This window comes from Schistocerca americana, chromosome 10 (genome assembly GCF_021461395.2).
Source record: "Schistocerca americana isolate TAMUIC-IGC-003095 chromosome 10, iqSchAmer2.1, whole genome shotgun sequence".
NCBI classification, from domain to species: Eukaryota; Metazoa; Arthropoda; class Insecta; order Orthoptera; family Acrididae; genus Schistocerca; species Schistocerca americana.
Genome location: NC_060128.1, coordinates 170110612 through 170135972, shown reverse-complemented (window position 1 = coordinate 170135972; position 25361 = coordinate 170110612). Strand labels below are relative to the sequence as shown.

General features: G+C 36.8%; 1 protein-coding gene across 1 annotated transcript in view; it reads right to left on the bottom strand.

Annotated features, from left to right (window-relative positions):
* The window catches only part of LOC124552726, a 54752-nt gene that overhangs the window by 9056 nt on the left and 20335 nt on the right, over positions 1-25361 (bottom strand). Inside the window, exons 4-5 of the mRNA XM_047127065.1 lie at positions 22199-22324; positions 8574-8705 (exon numbers count right to left, since the gene is read on the bottom strand). Of these exons, the coding sequence (XP_046983021.1) occupies positions 8574-8705; positions 22199-22324 (258 nt within the window). The remainder of the gene's footprint in view (positions 1-8573; positions 8706-22198; positions 22325-25361) is intronic.

Below are 25361 nucleotides of genomic sequence, written 5' to 3'. Positions count from 1 at the left end.
ATTAACATATTTTTAGAAAAAATGGACATGCTATTGAGTGAATTAAGTAATATTAAATGGCTACATTATGATATTGCAATAGGAGGTGATTTGAATGCTGATTTTGATGTTACTAAATGTAAGGGTAGTGTTGCAGATCTGGAAAACTTGCTAAGACAATACAATTTACATCATGTTAATAACAGGCCCACAAGAAACAAAGCATGTTTAGATAACATCTTTGTAAACTTCAAGACCACTGAAAACACATGCGAAGTTGTAGTGTTCCCATTCTCTGACCATGACTCCGTATCTCTAAATTATGCAAGTAAAATTCCCCTCAATAGGAGCAATGCAAACAGACCTGTCCCAACAGTTGTGATTACCAGACCCATAACTGAGGATAAAATTAAAACATTTCGTAATTCCCTTGCTGACAGAGACTGGTTTGGCCATTGTAGTGTCGATGGACATTACACATCAAGTAATGATCTGCCAGCCAAAATAATATTTGATAGATTTTTTAATGCATTCTTTACCCTATTTAACCATAGTATTCCCATAAAGAAAATCAAAATAATGGACAGCAGCCACAAATCCAGATCTCAAAACAGACAAAATATATGGTACACTAAACAGCTGACAGACCTAAAGAAACAAGTTTTGTTACTGTACAACATATACAATAGTATGAAGTCTGACTGTGCCAAATCAGCCTATGTGGAATGCAGGAATGAATACAAAAAAGCCATCCTGCAAGCCAAAAAAACCTACAATGCCAACAGCATACATAATTCCACCAATAAATGCAAAACTGCTTGGAAAGTAATTAACAGTGCTGCCAGAGATACTAAAAAAGACAAACACTCAATGAGTTTTTTATTAATTCAGTGAGAGAAATAGGAGACACAATTATCAAACCAGACATTAGTCCATCAGAGTTACTCTCCCAAAATTGGGGTAGACAGTCACTAAATACAAGCATGGTAACCTTCTCCGAAGTATCGCCTAGATATGTACAAGGGGTCATAAAACAACTGAAATCATCTGATAGCTTAGATATATATGGCATATCATCCAACCTGCTAAAAAAAGTGTGTGACTGCATTCTCTACCCCTTAACCCATTGCATAAACAAGTGCTTACTTGAGGGATATTTTCCTGATGAGTTAAAACTGTCTAGGATTGTCCCAGTATACAAAAAGGGAGATAAAGACTCTCCATCTAGCTACAGGCCTATTTCAATAGTACCCACATTCTCCAAGGTAATAGAATGCATCATGTACCAACAATTATCATCTCACTTTGAGAATCTAGGAATAATTAATGCTACACAATACGGGTTTAGGAAGAATCTGTCGACCATTGATGCAATCAACACGGTAGTCAGTTACATCCTCAAAGTTTTTGAGAACAAAGGCTTTGCTCAGGTCTCATTCTGTGACCTAAGCAAGGCCTTCGACTGTGTTGAGCACATGCCACTACTAGAGAAACTAGAATTCTACGGCATCAAAGAAAACAGTCTCAGACTATTAAAAGCTTATCGCAACAACCGTAAACAGGTAGTTTGTGTTGGTAAGGAAATGTCAAACACAGAAAATGTTAAAGTAGGTGTGCCTCAGGGATCTGTACTGGGGCCCTTCCTGTTTCTGATAATGATCAATGACCTCCCCTCGTTTATTAGATCCACCACTGTATTGTATGCAGATGATACGACTTTTCTCCATAGCAGTAACAGTCTTAATGATCTTAAAACCTGTGCTGAAAATACACTCACTCATGCAGCATATTGGTTCAGAGCAAATAGTTTCCTGCTAAATGAAAATAAAACTCAGCAGATAATCTTCACTCTAAGAGACAAGCCACTATCTGATGACCCTAGTTCTGTTAAATTCCTGGGAGTTTATTTAGACGAAAAGCTATCCTGGGGCCAACATGTAAACTATATTAGTAGTAAACTATCTAGAGTAATTTATTTATTAAGACAACTCAGAAATTGTGTACCTGAAACATACATCAGATCATCTTATTTTGCATTTTTCCAGAGTATAATATCCTATGGCATTATCTTGTGGGGTAACTGTAGTCATATACATGACATCCTATTATTGCAGAAGAAAGCCATTAGGATAATTACAAATTCTTCACATAAGGGTCACTGCAAACCCTTATTTACTAAACAAAAAATTATGACTGTAATAAACCTCTATATATACAATGTCTTAATCTTTACGAAGAAGAACCTACAAGATGTGAAACGTAGAGAAAATGTACATTGTTACAACACAAGAAGCATCAAACACATATACACGCCTTACCACAGACTATCAAAATCAATAAATAGCTATGAAGTCACAGGGCACAAGCTATTTAATAAGCTGCCACATGCCATACAGGATCTTCCTGAACATACATTCAAAGAAAGACTGCATGAATGGTTTATTGCCCACCCGTTCTATGATATCAATGAATTCTTCAACTGTAAAATGCAGTAATCCAACAGATGACCCACTGTACATTTATTGTAATATAAGCTAAAATATTTCAGTAGTCAATACCTTATCACACTGTATTATAAATTGTAGCTTCATTTGACGTTGTCAATTGCTGTAATGGCCTAAAGACAATAAAATCTTTATTATTATTATTATTATTATTACAACATTAAATCTGTGTGTTTCCTGAGCAGTAGATCTTGTACTTTCTTGGAGTGTTTTCATATTTTATCATCTTAGATAATTTGAATTAGTAATTTTGCATCTTGTTTCCTGCAAATTGGATCAAGAATGGTACCATGATTATGATGAGATAATGAGCAATATTCTTATGTAATATAATGGATATTAATGATTTACCACAATTTATATAATTGTGATGTAATGAGGTGACACATGTCGATGATTTTATTTTGTGGTTCTGGTAATTAGATAAGAATTTAAAGGAGTACATGTTTTCTACAATTAATGAGTGTTGAAAGTCGAAAATGTATTGTGACTATAAGCCCTTACACTAGTTGCAGTCAACCTACAAATATTTAAGATCGTACCAGACCTCCATTTTGCAACTAGACAATATTGTGTGATGAGAAATATTGATTATAGCTACCCATATTGAGATCTATATTATCTGTTGGACAAATCAGTAACCATTCAAACCATAACATTTCAACCTTGATAATTTTTATTTGCCTCAGTTTTAACTAACTAATTTACATGTAAAACTCAGTGATAAATGTAAGCACTATTATCCCATGAGGTAATTTAAAATGGTTTTTAAATGACTAAATATATCATTTCTTCTGCTTTTCTGAAATTTTCACTACTATTTGTCTGAATTGGCCATTTCCAATGATGTGTCCAAGTTGAGGTAGGGATAGCTCATCAGATGCTCTGGCTTCTTTATACTACAATTTTTCCAGTTGAAACTACTGAGTAATTTTGACCTGGGTGTGATATTTCACTGTCTTTCTCTCTTACTGTGTTTTTGTAAGTACTCCAGTGTGCCATGATTCAAAGGACTATTGCTCTATGAAGCAATTCAAGATATTTTAACGCGAGGAGATAGCATTTTGGTGTTAGAAATTAATTGGTTTTGATGTGTAGCCTTTGCTGTCCCCTGATTTCATTCGTACTCCCAGTATTTTGTTGGTACAAGCAAAGGTTTTTACTTCTCTATTTTAACACGGGGAGTATAGATAAAGTTTGGGTTATATGTGTTTTATGGTTCCTCATCTATTCAGCTTGCTAACTGCATTATCCATTTTACTGAAATGTGTTAATATTTTGTAACCTGTGCAACTTTGTGCAACAACTACCCGCAAAAACAGTCAGACGATCTAGCAAGATTTTACTTATGTTATTAATCTTTTTCAAATGTACTTGATTCAGTTCTCACCCAAGTCAGGTGTAAATGATTGCAATGGGTTGACTTATTATGGTTTTACCCAAATACTTTGATTATCATAGAATTAAGTGTTCTGTCATGTTGTTGATTCATTTTATATTTTGGTATTAGTTCCACTACATAGTAGTGAGATTAATATTTGCCAAACACTACAAACAATGCCTGTAATCCGTTAAAACATCAATGCTGATTCAGTTCAGCCATTGTCTACTTCCTATGACTGCTACAGTAAAGTAATAATAGATTTTTCCCTCAAACTAACAGAAACCATATTAGTAAATTCCTCTTTTGTGAAGCTTTCTGGCATAATTTTAACTTCATTTATTTTAAGATCTGATTATCTCGATTAATGGTGATTTCAATTATTACAGGAGCTATTGTTTTTCTGCACAAAACTTGAATACTTAATATTTTACTCTACTTATCTGATGGAATCTCACAAACTCGATTAAATGTAAGTCCACTCCCACTTACACTAAATGAAAAAATTTATAACAGGTCCCTCCCATAACTTTAAGGCCCCTACTATGGCAAACTGTCTTTCCAGGAAGTGACTGACATCCTTTTGTAAACAATGTGAGTCACCATCCCTATGGAATGGGGAAGAAATGTACAGGGAGGCAGCCAGTCAAGAAATATTTTAGGAAATTGATTTAAAAAAATTATTTCAAGGGCCCAGTCAAATTTTTGCATATTTTCTCTCAGAGCAGCTTCTGCTGTGCCTACGTGACACAAGTTGCCTTCCATTCAGAACTGAGGCAATTCTGTCCAGCTGAAGCTGCTGACAAGACGCCTTCAGCCCTCTGCTGAAACTGCTAGCAAATTCACGCCATCGGTTTTAGCCAATAGCGAGTGTGGGATACAAGTCACGTGTATGGACTCTGGAGGATTCTACGGTGCAAAACTTCCAGACCTCGAGCAGAACAGATGTCTTTCTGGCTCTGCACTCCATGACCGGCCACTAACATAAGTTAACATCAACCGTCTCCCCTTCAGTTGTCCATTATAATTAGTTGTTCGGCCTCTTAGACTGGCCTAAACCTGGTAACTTCGAACCCTAGGCACGCCCTTTGTATACCATACACTGAAATACGTTCTCTTTATTTTACCTAATTTCCTGTTCTGTCATTTAATGGCAGCCCTGGATGCCCACTCACAAGTCTTGACTGCTCAACCTACTGTACATTGTTGTTGTAAGCAGAATCTAGCAACCTTCTTCCCTCTCCCTGCCCATGTACATAATACCTTTTGTGTCTTAGAAGCTCAGGTGAGCTAGTAAATATGCAACCTAACAGTGGCAATGACGACTCTAGTTTCTGAACAACTTTATTAATTCTGGTGACTAATACAAACTATTTTGTGTGCGCTGTTCCTTTTTTGTTCTTGTCACTCTATAGTATGCCTCAGTGAAGTTCAACAAGTACTGTTACTCTAATGGTTGGGCAAGTTCTCTTCTGGATGTGTCTGTGATGGAAGAGATGCACATCTTTCACCTGTAACGGTAATTTGTCAAACTGCAACTGGCCATCAGCAACATTAATGTGCAAATAAAGTGTTATAAGCCACTTTTAAAATTCATTTCTTCTCTAGCCCCTTCAGAACTTAAGCTCAAGTAATGAACTGTTCACTGCCACTTTCAGTTTTGCCAGACTTCAACTGATTTTCTAATGTAAATTTAGTTTGTATATGTGGACGTTCATAATCTCCTTTACATCACCATTTAAGTGAAAGCTTACATGCAGAATATAAAACTCATCTGCTCTGATAGTAACTTTGTTATACTTAGCTATTTCGTACTGCGGTTTCAGTTCACTTATAAGTAGTTATGAAGGTAGAGATTTCCGACTATCACATACAATTTTTCTGTAAATATATTTTTCTATTTGTTTTTCAATATCTTATCAAATATCGATCTTACACCATGAAAATTAGTAGTCATAATTTTAAATTATATGATCAGAAATGAACTCTACATTAGATACAATAATTTTCATTCTTGAATGTTGCCTGCAAGCAAAGTATCTTTCTCCACTTATAATTTTATTCATTTTTGCTATCAATAATGAAATCTTTTTAAAATAACAGGAAGCCTCTATTTTTCATAATTTCCAAATTTGGAACCTTTGTCATTATCTATTAGGACTATAAATCTTCACTTACATAATTATTTTCAGAAAACAAAATAGAAATTGAAACTGGCCAATAATTTCAGTAACAAAAGCTTCGTTAATACTAATGTGGACTATTTACTGTTCTGAAAGGTTCTGGGTGTTTCAAAAAGGACTCTACAACATTGAAAATCCATATAAATTAATTCGTAGTACCTTCAGAGGTAATTGTAGTGTCAATTTGTAGGGAAATACGTCAAGTTTTGCCTTGCATAGTTTGCTGGTGACGAATCACACTGTAAGGAGGGCTAGCAACAGTTGCATTAAAGATGGCTGCTTTCACTGGACCCGAGCATGTTAGCTGTGTGTTTTGGTTTGAAGAATCAAAGTCAGCGACAACAGTTTAGCGTAATTTCCATACCAAGTACGCTACAGATCCTCCTAGTAGGCATTCAGTTTATGAGTGGCATAAATGTTTTGTAGAAACAGGGTGCTTGGTAAAACATGGGAAATCATCAGGTCATCCAAGCACATCTGACGACATTGTAGAGTGAGTGAGACAACATTTTGTCAACAGCCCTCTGAAATTGACTCGGCATGCATCTCCCGGACAGCAAATCCCACATATGACTGTTTGGCTTGTGTTGAGAAACCGTTTGCATTTGAAAGTGTTCAGATTGACAATCATACAAGCAATAAAAGGCACTGATAAAACAGCTAGCAAGAACTCCTGTGCAGATATGGTAAGTCGATTACATGAAAATGAACATTTCTTGGACAAAATCATCTTTTCTGATGAGTCAACTTTTCACTTAAGTGGCGAGGTTAACACACGTAACTGTAAGATTTGGGGCAGTGAAAATCCACATCAAACATTGCAATATGTTCATGATAGCCCTAAACTGAACTTTTTTGTGCATTGAGCAAGAATAAAATGTACGGCTCCTTTTTTTCTGAGAGAGAACCATTAAGAATATAGTGTACCTGGACAGGTTACAAAAATTTTTGATACCATAGATCTACGAGGATGACCACAAACAAAATGTTTACTTCATGCAAGATTGTGCACCACCCCACTACCTGGCTGATGACTGAAATTTTCTCAGTGACCACTTTCCAGGTCAATTGATTGGCCATGATGTACCAACTGCATGGCTCCCACGTTCCCCAGACCTGACACCACTCAATTTTTTTATTTTTTTTTATTATTATTATTTTTTTTATGGGGGTCCATCAACGATATTGTGTTTGTATCTCCTGTGTTGTCTTCTCTACCTGAACTTAAAGCAAGAATTTACATCACCACTGAGCAAGTTACATCTGTGATGCTACAACAAGTTTGGGAAGAAACTGATTTCCAGGATAACCAACGGAAGCCACGTACAACATGTTTAGTTTAAGGTAAAAAAACTTGATGTGTTTCCCTGCAAAATAACACTAAACCCAGCTCTATATCTTCTTTCAATAAATTTATATGAATTTTTAAATTAGTAAAGTCTGTTTTGAAACACCCTGTATATTAATTCTTTAGTACCAAACGCTTCAGAACTGTATTAGCATATTTAGCATTTGGTTCATGTTGTCCCCACAATTGACCAGTTTTTCAATGAAAGTCTTTGAACCACTTGAAAAAGATACATTTTTTTATATTTTACATTTGAAAAAGATATGCAGTATTTGGGAAAATACGTGCGCTGAATTGTAAGATTAGAATAAACAGCTGACCTGAACTGAAATTACTAATTCTTTGGATACAGTTAATATGCAACACCCAGGATCTCCTTTTATACAATAACACACAGCAGGAGGAGAGAACCAACAGTCGTGATGTAGTGGTAGCACCATTGCCCATCATATCGCCAAACTTAAGCACTGTCAGACTTCGCTAGCACTTGGATAGATGATCGTCTAGGTCTGCCGAGTGCTGTTGAAAGCAGGATGCACTCAGCCCTTATGAGGCCAATTGAACAGCTATTTGACTGAGAAGTGGTGGCAGAAGTCATGAAAACTGGCAATGGCAGAGAGAACGGTGTGCTAACCACATGCCCCTCCATATCCACATCCAATGACACCTACTTGTTGCCTGATATGACACAGCAGGTGGGCAGTACCATTAAGTCTTACAAGGGCTGTTTGGATGGAGTTAAGTTTTTTTAGAATAGGAGAAGAAACCAAGACCCTAATCCACCTTGAAAAGATAAGTACCAAACCTTACTGAAATGAAATGAAACCTACCTTTAACTTAGGAAACAATTGCTACGAAATGAGCACTATGTGGTGATTTTATTATAAGAAATAATTCAAAGAATTATTGTGGAACATTTAAGGGTGTGTTCTTTATATTGCATAGCATCAACTTCCATTAAATCCTTTCAGTACAGCAAGATATGAGGCTTCAAGATATGAAAAAACTGAGTGCAACTTCATAATACAGGCAAGGGGTACATGACAGTGGAAAATGTCAACAGCTCTTTCCTGCATAGGACATCACTATAATTTCGGTTCTGTTTTCTGTTAAATAAGTAAAGCATCAAAGATCTGGACTCTAGCTGCAACAAGCATATTAATATGCTCTATACTCACACACTGCCCAGCAAAATGGTATTTTCCCTTCAAGAAACACTGATTATTGTGACATAAGCTCAGCGGCACATTTGGTTCTATTACATGTACGAGCACAGTTCTTTGGGTTTCTGTTCTTATCATGTACTTCATCTGAAAGAGAAAGCGTTTTGTTGCTTTAAAAACCAGTAACTGTTTAAAAATGAATATAAAATGTGTAAAGTACCAGAAAACAAACTATTAACATGCAATTTATCTAACAAACAGTATTTTAACCATGAAAACAATCAATTATTGATAAAATTATTTAATTGGATAGCAGCGGCAGAACACACGCATAAAAGACTGTTGTGACTGGCAAGCTTACAGAGCCAGTGGCTCCTTCTCCAGGCAGAAGGGTTGAAGGGGAAGGAAGAAGACTGAAGGAAAAGGACTGGAAAAATCTAAGAAAAGGCAAGTCTCCCCTGATCTGTGGTTCTGGGTGACTTTCCCAAAATCTACCCCTTTTCCGAGACCTCTCCAGTCCTTTTCCTTCACCCTTCTTCCTTCGCCTTCAACCTTTCTGCCTGAAGGAGGAGCCAGTGGCTCCAAAAGCTTACCAATCACAATAGTCTTTTAAAGGTGTGTGTGTGTGTGTGTGTGTGTGTGTGTGTGTGTGTGTGTGTGTGTGTGTAGATTTTTTATCTATCCAATTAAACAAACATATCTAAAGACAAATATGCTATAACTTGCCAAACGAAAGTGTTCGTATGTTGATAGAGACAATAAACACACAAACACACACACAAATTTCAAGCTTTCACAGCCCAAGGTTGCTTCATCAGGAAAGAGGGAAGGAGAGGGAAAGACGAAAGGATATGGGTTTTAAGGGAGAGGGTAAGGAGTCATTCCAATCACAGGAGTGGAAAGACTTACCTTAGGGGGGAAAAAAGGACAGGTAAACACTCGCGCACACACACACACACACACACACACACACACACACACACACACACACACACACACATATCCAACCAAACAGTATTGAAAAGTAGCAGTCACTATGATTTTGCATTTGGTGCATATTTGGGAAAAAAATTTGTAACACCAAGAACTAACTGTGTGACATAAACGAAAGTTGGTAGGCATGTTTCTACATCTGAATAATGATTTTTATACAAATTTTGTACCAGTCACATAGAGTGGCGCTAGTAGCACTACAATGAGAACATAAATCAGGCTTGCTTTAAATACACACAGCAACAGTAGTGAGCATTAGTTACCTTTGAGACTGGATGTTGCGAGCTGGCGTTAGACAAGAATGCCTTTACGGTGACAAAAGATGACATTATCAACACCTCACTCAATTTGAATGAGGACGTGTAACAAGACTACGAGAAGCTGAATGTTCCTTCTGCAATACTGCAGAAAGAGTTGGCAGGACTGCAGCCACTGTACACAATTGCTGGCAGCAGTGGTCACTAGAATGTACAGCCATGAGAAGACTGGACTGTGGAATGCCGACCTGGCACTACTTAGAGAGAAGACCACTGTGGCTCTGGCACATTGTATTGCATCAGTAGCAGCAATTTGAGCTGAACTCAGCAACATAACAAATTGTTACAAATCAGTTACTTCAAGGACAGCTTTGAACCAGTCGCCCTGTAGTGAGCATTCCATTGGCCCCAAACCACTGCCACTTGTGATTTCAGTGAGAGCTCATTAGAGGGCAGGGTGGAAGTCTGTTATGTTTTCTGATGAAAGCTGATTCTGCCTCAGTATCAGTGATGGTCGGGTGTTGGTTAGGAGGAGGCCAGTTGAGGGCCTGCAACTAACCTGCCTGCAAGCTAGACACACTGGATCTATTTCTGGAGTTATATTCTCAGGAGTGATTTTGTATGAAAATAGGAGCACTCTTGTAGTTATCCCATGCACCCCAACTGCAAATCTGTACGTAAAATAATAATAATAATAATAATAATAATAATAATGATATCCAAACAAATTCAGATACTGTCACATCACAGCCAATACAGATTAAGCGTGGAATATACCAAGGAGACTCATTAAGTCCTTTCTGGTTCTGCCTTGCTCTGAACCCACTACCCAACATGCTAAATAATACAAATTATGGATATAATATTACTGGAACATACCCACACAAAATCACACATTTGCTATACATGGATGATCTAAAACTACTGGTGGCAACAAATCAACAACTCAACCAATTACTAAAGTTAACAGAAGTATTTAGCAATGATATAAATATGGCTTTTGGAACAGACAAATGTAAGAAAAATAGCATAGTCAAGGGAAAACACACTAAACAAGAAGATTACATATTGAATAACCACAGTGACTCCATAGAAGCGATGGAAAAAACAGATGCCTATAAATATCTAGGATACAGACAAAAAATAGGAATAGATAATACAACTATTAAAGAAGAACTAAAAGAAAAATATAGACAAAGACTAACAAAAATACTGAAAACAGAATTGACAGCAAGAAACAAGACAAAAGCTATAAATACTTATGCTATACCAATATTGACCTACTCATTTGGAGTAGTGAAATGGAGTAACACAGACCTAGAAGCACTCAATACACTTACACGCTCACAATGCCACAAATATAGAATACATCACATACATTCAGCAACAGAAAGATTCACATTAAGCAGAAAGGAAGGAGGAAGGGGATTCATCGACATAAAAAACCTACATTATGGACAGGTAGACAATTTAAGAAAATTCTTTATAGAATGAGCAGAAACTAGCAAAATACACAAAGCAATCACTCATATAAATACATCGGCTACACCACTGCAATTTCATAACCAGTTCTACAACCCTTTAGATCACATAACATCAACAGATACGAAGAAAGTAAATTGGAAAAAGAAAACACTACATGGCAAGCACCCGTATCATCTAACACAGCCACACATCGATCAAGATGCATCCAACACATGGCTAAGAAAAGGCAATATATACAGTGAGACGGAAGGATTCATGATTGCAATACAGGATCAAACAATAAACACCAGATATTACAGCAAGCATATTATTAAAGATCCCAATACCACAACAGATAAATGCAGACTTTGCAAACAACAAATAGAAACAGTAGATCACATCACAAGTGGATGTACAATACTAGCAAATACAGAATACCCCAGAAGACATGACAATGTAGCAAAAATTATACATCAACAACTTGCCATAAAACATAAACTAATAAAACAACACGTTCCCACATACAAGTATGCACCACAAAATGTACTGGAGAATGATGAATACAAATTATACTGGAACAGAACCATTATAACAGATAAAACAACACCACATAACAAACCTGACATCATACTCACCAATAAAAAGAAGAAATTAACACAACTAATCGAAATATCCATACCCAATACAACAAATATACAGAAGAAAACAGGAGAAAAAATTGAAAAATACATCCAACTGGCTGAGGAAGTCAAGGACATGTGGCATCACGATAAAGTTGACGTTATACCGATTATACTATCAACTACAGGAGTCATACCACACAATATCCCCCAGTACATCAATGCAATACAGCTACATCCAAACGTATATATACAACTACAGAAATCCGTAATTATTGATACGTGTTCAATAACCCGAAAGTTCCTAAATACAATGTAACATATACTATACAGTTAAAAGGAAGTCACGCTTGATGAAGGTCTGCGTCACTTTCGATTTTTAACCAGACCTAAGGTCTGAGAAAAACAGAAATAATAATAATAATCATCATCATCATCTGGGGGTGTTTTCCAATAGGATAACACATGCCCACAGACCACTGTTGTAACTCAACATGCTCTACTGAGTGTCAACATGTCGCTTTGGCCTCGATCTCCAGTTAAGCACAAATGGATCATCATCGGACGACAACTCTATTGTCATCCACAACCAGGATTAACCGTGCCTGTATTGACTGACCAAGTGCAATAGGCATGGAATTCTATCCTACAAACCAACACCTGGCACCTGTACAAGTACAATGCATGCACATTTTCATGCTTGCATTCAACATTCTGGCAGTAGCACCAATTGTTAATGTACCAGCATTTCACATTTGCAATGGCTTATCTCACACTTACATTAACCTGTGATCTTGTAATGTTAATCAGTTAAATATATTTCCACGACAAATGTATTCCTGAAATTTCATTACTCTACACTAATTATACTTTGGTGTTGTGATTTTTTGTCTCTTCCACCTACATAATATGTTGCTGTGTACGAAATTTAGCTAACATATTGAATTTTGCTTTAAACCTGGGTGTAAGTCTATATCACCAATCTTGAGTAAATTGGAGCTCACTCGTTTGTAACTGAGGGCACCAGTGATAAAGCGGAATGAAATATTCATTACATTCCTCATATTCTGTAAGCGGTTTGAGATACTGAAATGAGATTTTGCAAACGATAGTAAAACAAGAGAAGATCATTTTGTCATATGGTTATCCAGCTTCACTATCTACCGTGTTATTACACTAACTATAGATAGCTGCTAAAACAAAATATGCTGTGGGTTTTGGAACAGCATAAGTGGAGACACTACTCACCCATTTTGTGCCAAGGATGTGCTTTTTCGTAACATACTGACCTTATTCGTCCTCTGTTTCTCACTTAATAAACCACTATTTTAAGAATTCTCTTGCAACTGTGTTTGTGCAATATGTTAGGGAGGTGACATTGTGTAAACTCTGCTCTGTTTTGGCAAAAGAAGCAAATTTTAGCACAGCAATGGTATGTTTTACTCTAAATTTGCCACTCATGATGCTTCTCTGAAAGTTACAAATGGTTAACAAGTCAGGTGAAAATAAATCACTGTGTTTGTTACATTTTCAGTGCAATTCTTTGCAAATACTAACCAAAGCAGAGGGGACAGTAGATATTTTTGTGTGGTTACCGTAGAAGTATGGGTTCCAGCACTAGGCATTTCACCTACAGCATGCTGACGGTCTGCCCGCATCTCCCACCACTACCACTCTCCCCATGCTTGCCCTGCTGATTGCACATCCACTGGCCCGGCCCCATTATCCTGCATGCACTCTATAATCTCACATTACAATTCAAAGTGTGCACATCGTTACATGATAGAGTAAGCACAGAAAGTTACCACAGAAAATGTCTTTACAGGCAGTTGCAATAGCTAGCTGTTAGTGTCATTAATTTTTTTTAATGAGAATGAGAAAGATATGACAGTGCTGATGGAATGCGCAAGCAAAATGTTAGAGTTGAGCTAATTGACAGAGTGCAAATTAGGGAAGGAGAGACATGATGTCGAACACAGGTGGATTTGTTAATCTACCCAAAAGAAGAGAAAATGAAGTACACACAACAAAAATATCATTGATGATATAGAGATATGGCCTATTACAATGTAATTTCTTCTACATTGTGAATTATACAAAGAAATATGAAACTTTTGTGAAAACGTTCAGTTCTTATTGCACACAACTGACCTTTAAGGAGATGCAGAGGGAGGAGTACTTATACCTATGAGATTTCGTTTTAAAAGGTGCCAGAAGGAAAAGAAAGTCTTTATGTGTTACCTGGATGGTATAGTTTCAAAAAAGGCATGGTATCAGGTTGGTCCATAAATCTAGCGTTTCTGTCTTGTGTTGGTATTCCAGTTGCTATGAGTTTATTTATTGACTGTCATCTTTTATTTGTAGTTCACTGTTGCTCTTTCAGTTTAAATATTGTTATTGTGTTATTTAGAGAGTGAGTGGAGTGGTGGACACTAGAAAATGAAGTGCCAAGGGGAGATACTGGGACATTTTAAACATTCTCTTGTTTGAGTTCAACAGAGAGGTGACAGCCAGCAGAGGTAGCCCCAAAACATTGTGCCATGTATGACGATAATGCCACTGGACAGAGAATGGAAAGAAAACGGTTTTCTCCTTTAAAAACAATTGGTTTGACATTAGCAACTTTCCACATTTAGGTAGACCTTCAGGATTTGATGAAGATAGTTAAAATGCTTTAACCCACAATTATGTATGTTAAGTGTACTCAAGAACTGGTAAATGTGATGAACTGTGAGCATTTCACTATGCCCAATCCAGCAATGCGGAAGTTCGTCATTTACGTAGCAATGAACATCAATGTTCCAATGAGGGGGTGCCTTATCTTGTTGAAGAATGAAATTCTCAGAATCAACACTCAGTTGTGGAAATAATACCAAATCACAACTACAACATGTCAAGGTAAGAGGTACCCATCACAGTCTTCTCGTAGAAGAACAACAGGCCATGCATCTTTTTCTGTCCATTGCACGGGAAACCTTAACATTTGGCAAATCTCGTTCATGCACCACACTTTCATGAGGATTTTCAGTGCTTCTCCTTCTCACGTTGTGGCAATTAAGTTTTCCAAATAAATGGAATGTTATTTCTTCACCATGTATCAGGTTGGAGGCCAAACGTTTCTACAAATCTACGAATGTTTCTTGCATTGTGATGCAAAATTGGAGACATTGGTCACAATTTTACACTTTTGATTGTTGCATGAGTTACAGACAGTATAATTTAAAATGTAGCAAAATCTTCCATACAGTGTGCTGCAGTTGTAGCTCCTGTGAGCTGTTCATTTTTTTGGGCTGCATATAAAACTTTCCCTCATCCTCTCTACAGTTGCAGCAGGCAACTTCGTCGACTGGTACTTTTCTGTTTACAGGGACAATTGGAGTCCCTATATCGCCAATGTCAATGCACACCATTCTGTTTATGTGGCGGTTCTTTTCCATAATTCCTTCTGAATCCACGCTGCACTGTCACAACAGATAACACATTTCACATATTCCAACACAAAAAATCTATTATCGCTTTGTCACCATTTTGTGAGGCACTGTACACATAACACCAACTGGTGGGCACAATGCAATCCCAGTGAGTTAACAGTCTATTCATGCATTAGTCATATTTGCATTTGCATTTGGAAAACAAAGAGCTTTGAAAATGAATGAATCAATCATAATGGCTTGCATTTCTTTTGGATAAAGCCATTCCACATTAGTTACTTTTGCTTGCTGTGGCCCTCAGTCCAAGGACTGGTTTGGTTAAGCTCTCCATGCTGCAGACCAATTAAAATTACTTGACAGCTGAAGTATTGCTGACACAGTGTTGCCACATCTGCTGCCAGCTGTCACTCAGTTATAGGCAACATACAAACATTGCAAATCAGTTCACAAATACTGTTAAGAGTAACATGGGGCAATGCTGGCAGCAACTGCCTCGAGGTATGACAGAACTTGGACCTGTCGACAGCTGATTGGTTTTAAGTGACCAATGCCTGAACTGAGAAGAACAACATGTTTTGTAGCCCTCAATTTAAACTTGTGTCCTAACCTAACCACAACCTTGTGATGCACAATATATCCAAGAAAATGACGATCAACAAACTGCAGCAAAACTAAACTCATGAGCATTTTGTTCATGATGTTTAAGGCTAACCACTATGAGCAAACTCAAGACACATAAACTCCAGTTTCACCAGTAAAAGCAAACTGTAATTTCTCGCTGTCATTGGTTACCTGAAACTACCCTCACAGTGGATACATAGGGTGCCACATTATCAACCGGTGAGCAGTCCCGGTTGGCACTTGGCTGCAGATGATAGGCGACACAAGCAGATTCCAGATGATACAGAGAAAAATAAGAGCAAATAAAAAAGTCAATTCGATGATGAAAATGATGCAATAAAGTACCATAAATAAGAAATTACATTTAAATTAATTAATTGAATAAACATAATAATCAAAGTCTTTTGACTGTATTTTTAAAAATAAAATATTTTGCTGCACTTTACAAGATTTGAACTTCTGACCTTGGACATGTAAGGTTTATATGCTAACCAATAAATTGTTCCATGTAGGGCCCAGTCACAGTGATTAGTTGCAGCCTTCAAAAATTTGGTGTCATTTTATGTTCTACAAAGCTGTTCTAATGCAAGCTGATATCTGTGGTTATAATATGTGCATATGTGATGCTGAGTTGTGTCTTGTGAGGAAAGATCCTGTAGCAATTGGTTAGTGCTGTGTATGAAATGAAAGGGCCAAATCCAGGATTTGGGATCCAAAACAAAGCCGGACAAGAAATTGTGAGTGAACTACTAGTTGTGGCAATTTAGCAACAATGAACAGTTTGGGCATGACACTGAATGCTCTGATTAGACGAAATCAGTTACAACGGACTATAGTCTATCCCGTGTAAGCCTCTTCATCCCTGCACAACTGTTGCCACCTACATCCATTTGAACCTTCTTATGGTGTTTGAGCTTTGGCCTCCCTCAAGAATTCTTGCCTCCACACTTCACAATTCTCTAATGTGTCGGGATGTGTCCTATCAACCGGCTCCTTCTTTAGGTCAGATTGAACTATTTACTTCTTTCTTCCCTTATTCAATTGCAGTACCTCCAATTCATTATTTGATCCATCCATCTAATCTTCAGCACTTTTCTGTAGCTTCACATTTCAAAAACTTCTATTCTGTTCTCGTCTGAACTGTTCAAATGCAGTGGTGGCTAGTGATCACATGCCAATGTCCTACAGCACACTGTCCCACACTATAATATTCCACTTCTCTTCAAATGCATGCTGGTATCCAAATAAAATGCATGAAAACATGTTTTGTACCGCTGTCCCTGCAATAATTAGAAACAGATGTCAAGTGTTAAAAGGACAGTCAACCACATCACGATCAACCCAGAGAAGGGAATCAGTGTGATGTCATCCCTACTGGCACTGACATTGCTCACAGCATCAGATCAGTATTTTTCGTTGACCAGTGCATGTAAAGTATTGTGCAAGCGATTTTAGAGGAGCAATTTTCACAATGGTACTGTGGCCAAGTCACCTAGACCACAGACTGTTAATTCGTCAGCTGAGGTTTAAACCATACTGGTACCAGTATCCCCACCCCCTTTGCTATCTATGTTAAACTATTAATTATATCTATATTCCATACTGAGAGTGACATTGTTGCCGTTATACTGCTCGCCCAATGCTGCTACCTGTGTTGAGATGGTTTTCCAGTTGCAAAAAAATACTTATCATCTTATTTTAAGAAAACATTAGGTGAAAAAAATGTTAATTTTTGCACATCTTGCATAAGTAAAATCATATATTCAATTTAGTTACAACAAGCTGAGCGTCTGCTGATTCACTTGCATTGACTGTATAGCCTGCACAGATTTTTTTTTTTTTTTTTTTTTTTTTTCCTTTAATCAAATTTTTTGTTGTTCACAAATTGCAACACCTTCTAAGCTTTTCACACTAATGAAGGCTATAGAAGCATGGTCTTTTCCAAATTTACTTCTGACCAAAAAGTGATTCTGGTAGTTGGAGTCGAAGGTTTTTATTAATTAGGCTTCCCATGTTCTTATGGAAATATTTCCACTGAAACTTTCACCCCCCTCCCCAACAAATATTATCTTATATCGAACCATGAACTGAAATACCAGTTTTCATGGATTTAACTTTAAAAATTCTTATTATTATTTTATTAAAGATTTTCATCCCCTATTTTACCCCCTGAGCAGGTAAATTTCCAAACACACTGAGATATGCAATTTATTTTTTTCCCCTACGAGAGAAGTCAAATACCAATTTTCACAGACGTAGCTTTAAAAATGCTTTAGTAGTTCTTTAACAATGATATATTTCCAAAAAAACTATTACCCACTATTTTACCCCTTCATGGTTGAATTTCCAAACATGCTGAGCATGTGTTCTTCTAATTTGTGACTAAGAAAGCAAAATCGGTATTCATAGTTCTAGCTTCAAACTTGCCTTAATAGTGACATACTTTCAAAAAGCCTTTCATACCCTAATACACCTCCTTAGGAGTGAAATTTGGAACATATCCTTCTTGAACAATGCCTTGAATGTGAGATCCACATTACTCTCTAAATTTCAAGTTTTTCTCCTCAGTGGTTTCAGTGGGGTGACGATGAGTCAGTGAACCAGTCACGCCCTATTTCACCCCCTTAGGGGTTGAATATCCAAAAACAGTGAAACACATATGTTTTCATTTCTAAGTGAGAAACCAAAGAGCAACATTCAAAGGTTTAGCTTTAAAATGCTTTTGCAATGAAATATGTTCATAAAATGTTTCACCCCTATTTCACCCCCTTAGAGACTGAATTACAAAAAACAATGACATGCATAATTTTTTTTTATTTCTAACAGATAAGTTGAATACAGATGTTCATAGCTTCAGCTTCATAATGAATAAGTGCATAATGAAGTATTTCCATAAAAACTTTCCTATTTTACCCTCTTAGGTGCTAAATTTCCAAAAACGCTGAAATATGTATTTTTTATTTGTAACTGAGAAGTCAAATACCAATGTTCATGGATGAAGCTTTAAAAATACTTTAACAGTTCTTTAATAATGATATATTTTCAAAAAAGCTTTCACCCAATATTCCATCATCATAAGGGTTAAATTTCCAAAAAAATGCTGAAACACATATTTCTTTATTTCTGACCAAGAAACCAAATACCAATTTTCGTAAGTCTAGCTTCAAAATTGCCTAAATAGTGACATATTTTTAAAAAAATCATCTGCTATTACACCCTCTAAGGAATGGAATATCAAATCACTTCTTAAACAATGCCTGCAGTATAAGATCACACCCTCCGCAAATTGAAAGTTTCTGTCCTTAGTGGTTTTGGCTGGATGACGATGAGTCAGTCAGTGAGGCAGTCACTTGGGATATTGCCTTTTATATAGAGAGATTATTATCCTTGTAAGTGAAATGCCTATAGGCGACCATTGTAACACAATGATAAAACTTTGCACGTGCCGCCATTACCCACATAGCAAAACTTACTACTTGCAGTATCTCATTTTCTAATCTTATTCTTTTAGGATTGCCTGATTTAGTTTTACATTTTATTACCCTTGTGTTACCGTTATTGATGTCCGTCTTATAACCTCTTTTCCAGACGCTATCCGTCCCATTCAACTGCTCTTCCAAGTCCTTTGCCATCTGACAGAATTACAGTGTCACTGGCAAACTTCAAATCTTTTATTTCTTCTTCGTGAGCTTTACCTCCCTTTCCCTATTTCTCCTCAGTTTTCTTTACTGATTGGCCAACGTCTCACTCCCTTCTCAAATCACGCAGCCATTTCACATCATTTGACTCTTGGTTTCGGTACAACTTGTGAATTACCTTTCACACATTGTATTTTATTCCTGCTTTCTTCCACAAGTACACTCACTTTTTACTTTACCCATGTACCTTTCATTCATTGTGAATGTTTTCGGTGTAGCAGCCCCATTCTTGTACAATTATTCTTGTCATCAGGCAATGACTATGTCTACTTGAAAACTAAGAGAGCATAAGCTGTTTTCAAAGCAGAAGATCCCTTACGACTTTTGTCGATAAAATGTACATGGGTGAAGAAAATGGGCTTACAAAGTTTAGGAAATATGGAGAACCACAGAGAAGTCAGCCAGAACCATGTGTCATGGTAGACTTGGCAGGTGGGATGAAAAGACAAAACTGTCTTGTCTGTTGGGGACTGCACCAGATGAGATCTGAAAACCTGCGAGCTTATACACTGAAGATAGTGTAATATGTAAGACAGAAATTACTGACAAAACATTGTGCAGGAGTTTGCAAGAGTAAAAGCTAAGTACCAACAATGTAAGGAAAAGATAGATTGCTACTTACTGTAAAGATGACTTGCTAAGTTGCAGACAGGCAGAATTAAAAGACACTTAAAGATCAGCTTTCAGCCACAGCTTTCATTAGAAAAATAAAGAGAAACACACACCATTCATTTGCTCAGGCAAGCACACCTCACGCACAAACAACCATCAACTCCATCAGCTCGACCAGAATGCAACTGACATGTGGAAATGGAGGCAGCAATCTGGAGGAGGTGGGGAGGGGGAAGGCATAGTAGTTTACAGGTAGGAGGAGAGACGTATGTTGCCTGGCAGTGTGTGCAGGGACTAGACTGCCAACAGGTGCAGTGTTGTGAGTGTGTGAGGCAGGGAGGTGAGGCAAATGCAGCAAAAAAAGGAAAGAGTGGGGAAAGAGAGGCAGACGGCTGCACATGAAGAGGGTGCGAGATGAGAATAGAGAGGAGGTGATGTAAGACTGTGGGGTTGGAATTACTGTAGGTTGAAGCCAGAATAATTTCAGGAGTGGATAACATGTTGTAAGAATAACTCCCATCTGTGCAGTTCAGAAAAGCTGATGGAGCAGTGGAGGATCCAAATGGCTAATGTGTGTCTTTTAATTGTGCCTTACTTTCATTACTTTTTTGGTATTCCAACCGGGAGGTTTCCTTGTTGGAAAGCTAAGCATGTTATACATGATAGAGGTAGTGGGGCAGGGAAAAATAGACAAGCAAGAAAATAAAAGATACAGAAAACTAAAAGAGTGAAAAAAGGAATAGCTACTGAGAAGAAATGCTGAGTCTGAAGAGACTGAAGTAAATTAAGGCCAAGCAGTGAGAAAAGAAATGTTGTAATGCCAGTTCCCGCCTGCAGAGTTCAAAGAAACTAGAGGGGGGGACAGGGGGGGGGGGGGGGGGGGGGGGTGAAGCATCTGGATTGCATGTATGGTGAAACAGGCACCAAGGTGACAACTGTGTGTTACCTGTCCAATTTGAATTGGAACCACTCATGTAATCAAAGATGTCACAAATTTGTGTTTCTTGAACTCTGGTATTGTAAATATTTATGTACTGGGTAAAATTCTGTATTTTAAAAGATTATAGAATTGTAAATACTTATGCATTATTTACCAGTATGTGTATATTGTGTAAGCTGTTATATGCAATTGCAGTATAAGTTACTGTATTTGTGTATTGTCTACATTGTAAGCATAATTACATTATGTATGGTATACATAGATCTACATACCTGTACAAAAGGTAATTTATGAGACCAATAAAAAATCACGATCACAGAAGACACACAACTTTTCAAAGAAAATTCTCTTACACAGGCTTACAAAACAAGACAAAAGAACAAACTACGTATTGCCTTGTTTGAAAATGCCAAATATTACATGGCTTTGAAGCTTAGCAATAACACATAGAGTCATAGCTCAAAGACTACAGACTAGACAGACTAGACACTATGGAAGTAAACACAAAAATACTTAAAAAGCAAATATTTTTACATTGTGGAAGATTTTATAAATGATGAAAACAAGTAGTAAATACTAAAACTTTTTACAACATAATCTCTCTGATTATGCATGTTCTCTTTAAATGCATACATGAGTTCTTTTTACCTGTACTAATATTCATTAACTAAAGAAGCAAACACTGAAAATTACTGAAAAAGAAAATTTTACTACAGCGTGGAAAATTTTAAGCAAGAAGAAGACATGTAACACATATTTAGTTTTTTGTGTTGTAATCAATGTTTATGTCTCAAAGAAATACTTCATCAACTACAGAACCACCAATAAAGTTCTACTTCAGAATTAATGGAGAAGAACATTACTCCATCTCCAGGCACTTGGCAAGTCATTTTTCACTATGCATGTTACAAATATTTTCAGTTCATTTGCTACTTTCATAAAAATATCATTTGTCTAACACCAAATTTCTGCATGTCATGAATCCATAAAGTATGCTTACTTACACAATCTGCTTCTGAATGCAGTGTGCCTTTATATATGCATTCTTCGTTCTCACATAACGTCAGTGACTCTCTAGGGAAATAGAGCGTCCCTACAGGCATTCTTCTAAGCACTGCAACAAACTCGTTCTGAAATGAGAAAGAGTGGTTGAAGGATTAAAACAATGTATAAAAACTACAACTCAAGTAGACTCCAATATAACAGCAATAACACAAGGTAATAAAAAGTAACATACAAGCTGCATCATTACTTGAACTTTAGTATAGAATTCTGTATCCTGAATTTAAAAGTTTCAGGATGTTCTCAAAAACATAAGAAAGAAATTACTTAAACATAAATAATCTTAAGTAAAATAAAACCATTTAAATTCCCCAGTAACTTACCTCAATCTCTAGGTTCTTAGAAAGTATTATCACAGCTAGTATTGCAATGTGTAAAGTACAGATACGATATCTCCAATCAATCCTTGACAAAAGGGTGAACAGCTTCTATTATTGTTTAATCCTTACTTGCCACACTTCTATGGAGTGATGTGCTTGACACGCTGGGGTTGATTGCATCCCATCAACAATTGTTACAACAAAGAAGCTATTGAATATATTTATTTGAAATTTTTTCACAACTTCTCAAAAGCTTACTTTTTGAAATTATATGGGTCATACAACCAGTAAATAAGAATAAAAAATTCAGATATCAAAAAAATTGAAAAAAATTACTTTATTTTTTAAAAAATCACAATCTCTTTATGTCTGCGTACAAATGGTTGTAGCTTTAACAGAGTTTGCTCAAGACAGAGTACTACAATAAAAAAATAGTTCATTACTGAACTACCTCAGAAAGATATTTATTTTGGAAAAAAAGGAAGGAATACAATGAAAAAGTTTTAATTTCATTATCAAAATAAAAATTTTGCAAACAATTGGAAGAGAGGGTGGTTAGAAAACACAGAAAAACATGTTCAGAAAAATGGAATCAAAGAATTTTCAATCAAATTGATATATTTTTAATGTACACACTTATCACATATACCTATTTTTGTCCACTTCAAGTAATCCTCGAATGTACGTCATCAACTTTGCAGATTATACACCATCGAATTATTTTAATATTATTTATTGTACAAAAAGCAGACATGATACAACATCTCATTCTCGGCCATCCCATTGGTCTCTTTCCTTCAGTTTCTCCATCCATTACAGCCTTTACTACCGTGTTCTCCCCTCTCTTCCTCACATGTCCATAACATCTTAGTGTCTTAATTTTCACACTCACCACGACATCAGGCAGTGTGTATAATTGTTGGCATTCTAATTTTTCCTTATTCTCCACTGTTCATTTTCTTTCACTGGTCCATATATTTTTCTCAGTACTTTATTTTCAAAAGTGATGAGATTTTTTTCTGTTTTCTTTGTCAGGGTCCATGTCTCACTTGCATAGCACACTACTGGCTTGGTGATGGTCTCACATATTCTTATTTTTGCCTGCCTAGATAGTAACTTCAATCTTATGATGATGTGCACAGCTCCTAGACATCCCCCCCCCCCCCCCCCCCCCTCAGCTTGAATTCTCGTTACTATCTCTTGTTCTATAAGGTTTTGTTGGTTGATGTTGACACCGAGGTACATGAATGTGTCCATCTTCTGTATTGCTAGACTTCTGATTGTCATATGGTGTGGTCCTAAATAATCTCTTCTTCCTACTACCATTAACTTTGTTTTACTTTCATTTATACTTAGACCTAATTTCTTAGCTTCTTCCATTAGCATAGTCCCCATTTCCTCCAGGTCTTCCATGACCTTTCCTATCAGCACAATATCATCCGCAAAAGCCAGGACATTTACCTTTTTTCCTATGGTGATTCACCTGTTACTCTCCTCAGGGAACTACCTCTCTAGTTTCACTCTACCCTCTGATTCCATCACATACACTTCAGTTAGTTTTATCAGCTTTTCAGGTATCCCATACTCTGCCATTATCCTCCACATTTCCTCTCTTACCGTGCTGTCATATGCTTTGTTGAAATCTATAAACACGCAAAAGGTATAATGATTGTGCTCCCATCACATAATATACTCACAGATTTTCACTCTGATGCCAAAATACACTTGAAATGAAATGCACCTCATTTCATAAACTCAACCTCACTTGACACAATGGGACGTTGGCAATCCCAGTCGCTGTTACAGATGGACTGACACTTCCACTGGCTTTAGGAGTAGTCATACTATTGAATACTACCTATTTGTGCTATAGACTCGATTTTCTCGTCAGCTTCACATATTTGAAATTAACGGAAAGTGGGCTTGGAGCGTACTACACCCCAGAGTATCAAACAAGGGATAAAGGACACTGTGGTACACTTTGAGCTATCTTTCATCAGCTAGAGGTACTGCAGTTCATCATTTATGTCATTCTCAAACGCAATTATCTTTTGTCACTGTAATGTATATATTCATGTTACAAATGATGGGATAACACCTTCAACTGAAACCAAGACTGGGAATATCATCTGAACATAATGGACAGTGCCTTGAAAAAATTTTATAAGATGAGCATTAATGAGAGTAAAAGAAGGGCATTGGATAAGGTCAAATAAAGTCAGATGATGTAGATGGAATCAGATTAGAAAAGCAGCAGAGTAACTGAAGAAGACAGAAGTAAAGAGCATACAAAATCTAGACTGGCAATAAGAAGAAACATGTTTCTGAAATAGAGGAATATTTTGATGTGCACAACAAATTTAAGTTTTAGGAAATATTTTCCGAAAGCAACTGTGAGGAGCATAGACTTATGTGTGTTATGGCACTGAATAGTAAAGAGTAGGAAATTAGAAATTTTTATCAAAACTCCCACTGGCGAAATCCAGTCATACCCGAGACAGAGATGAAGCAGGAAGTGAGATAGTATGTTGCCAAGTGGGTTAGATTGACTACACATTACAACACTGTCTACTGAGTGAGGACACACATTCAGCAGAAAGGACACTGCAACAAAAAAACCAAAAGAAGTGAGACAAATATATTCATTAGCTCATTAAGACATGGTGCAAGAAACTCTTTTTCTTAAACAAGAGCACTGTAGTGAGGAACTGACACAGCAGTTAACAGCCTGTCAAGTGATATAGGAGAATCAGGAAGATACAAGTGGTCATTAAAAACTGAGCCT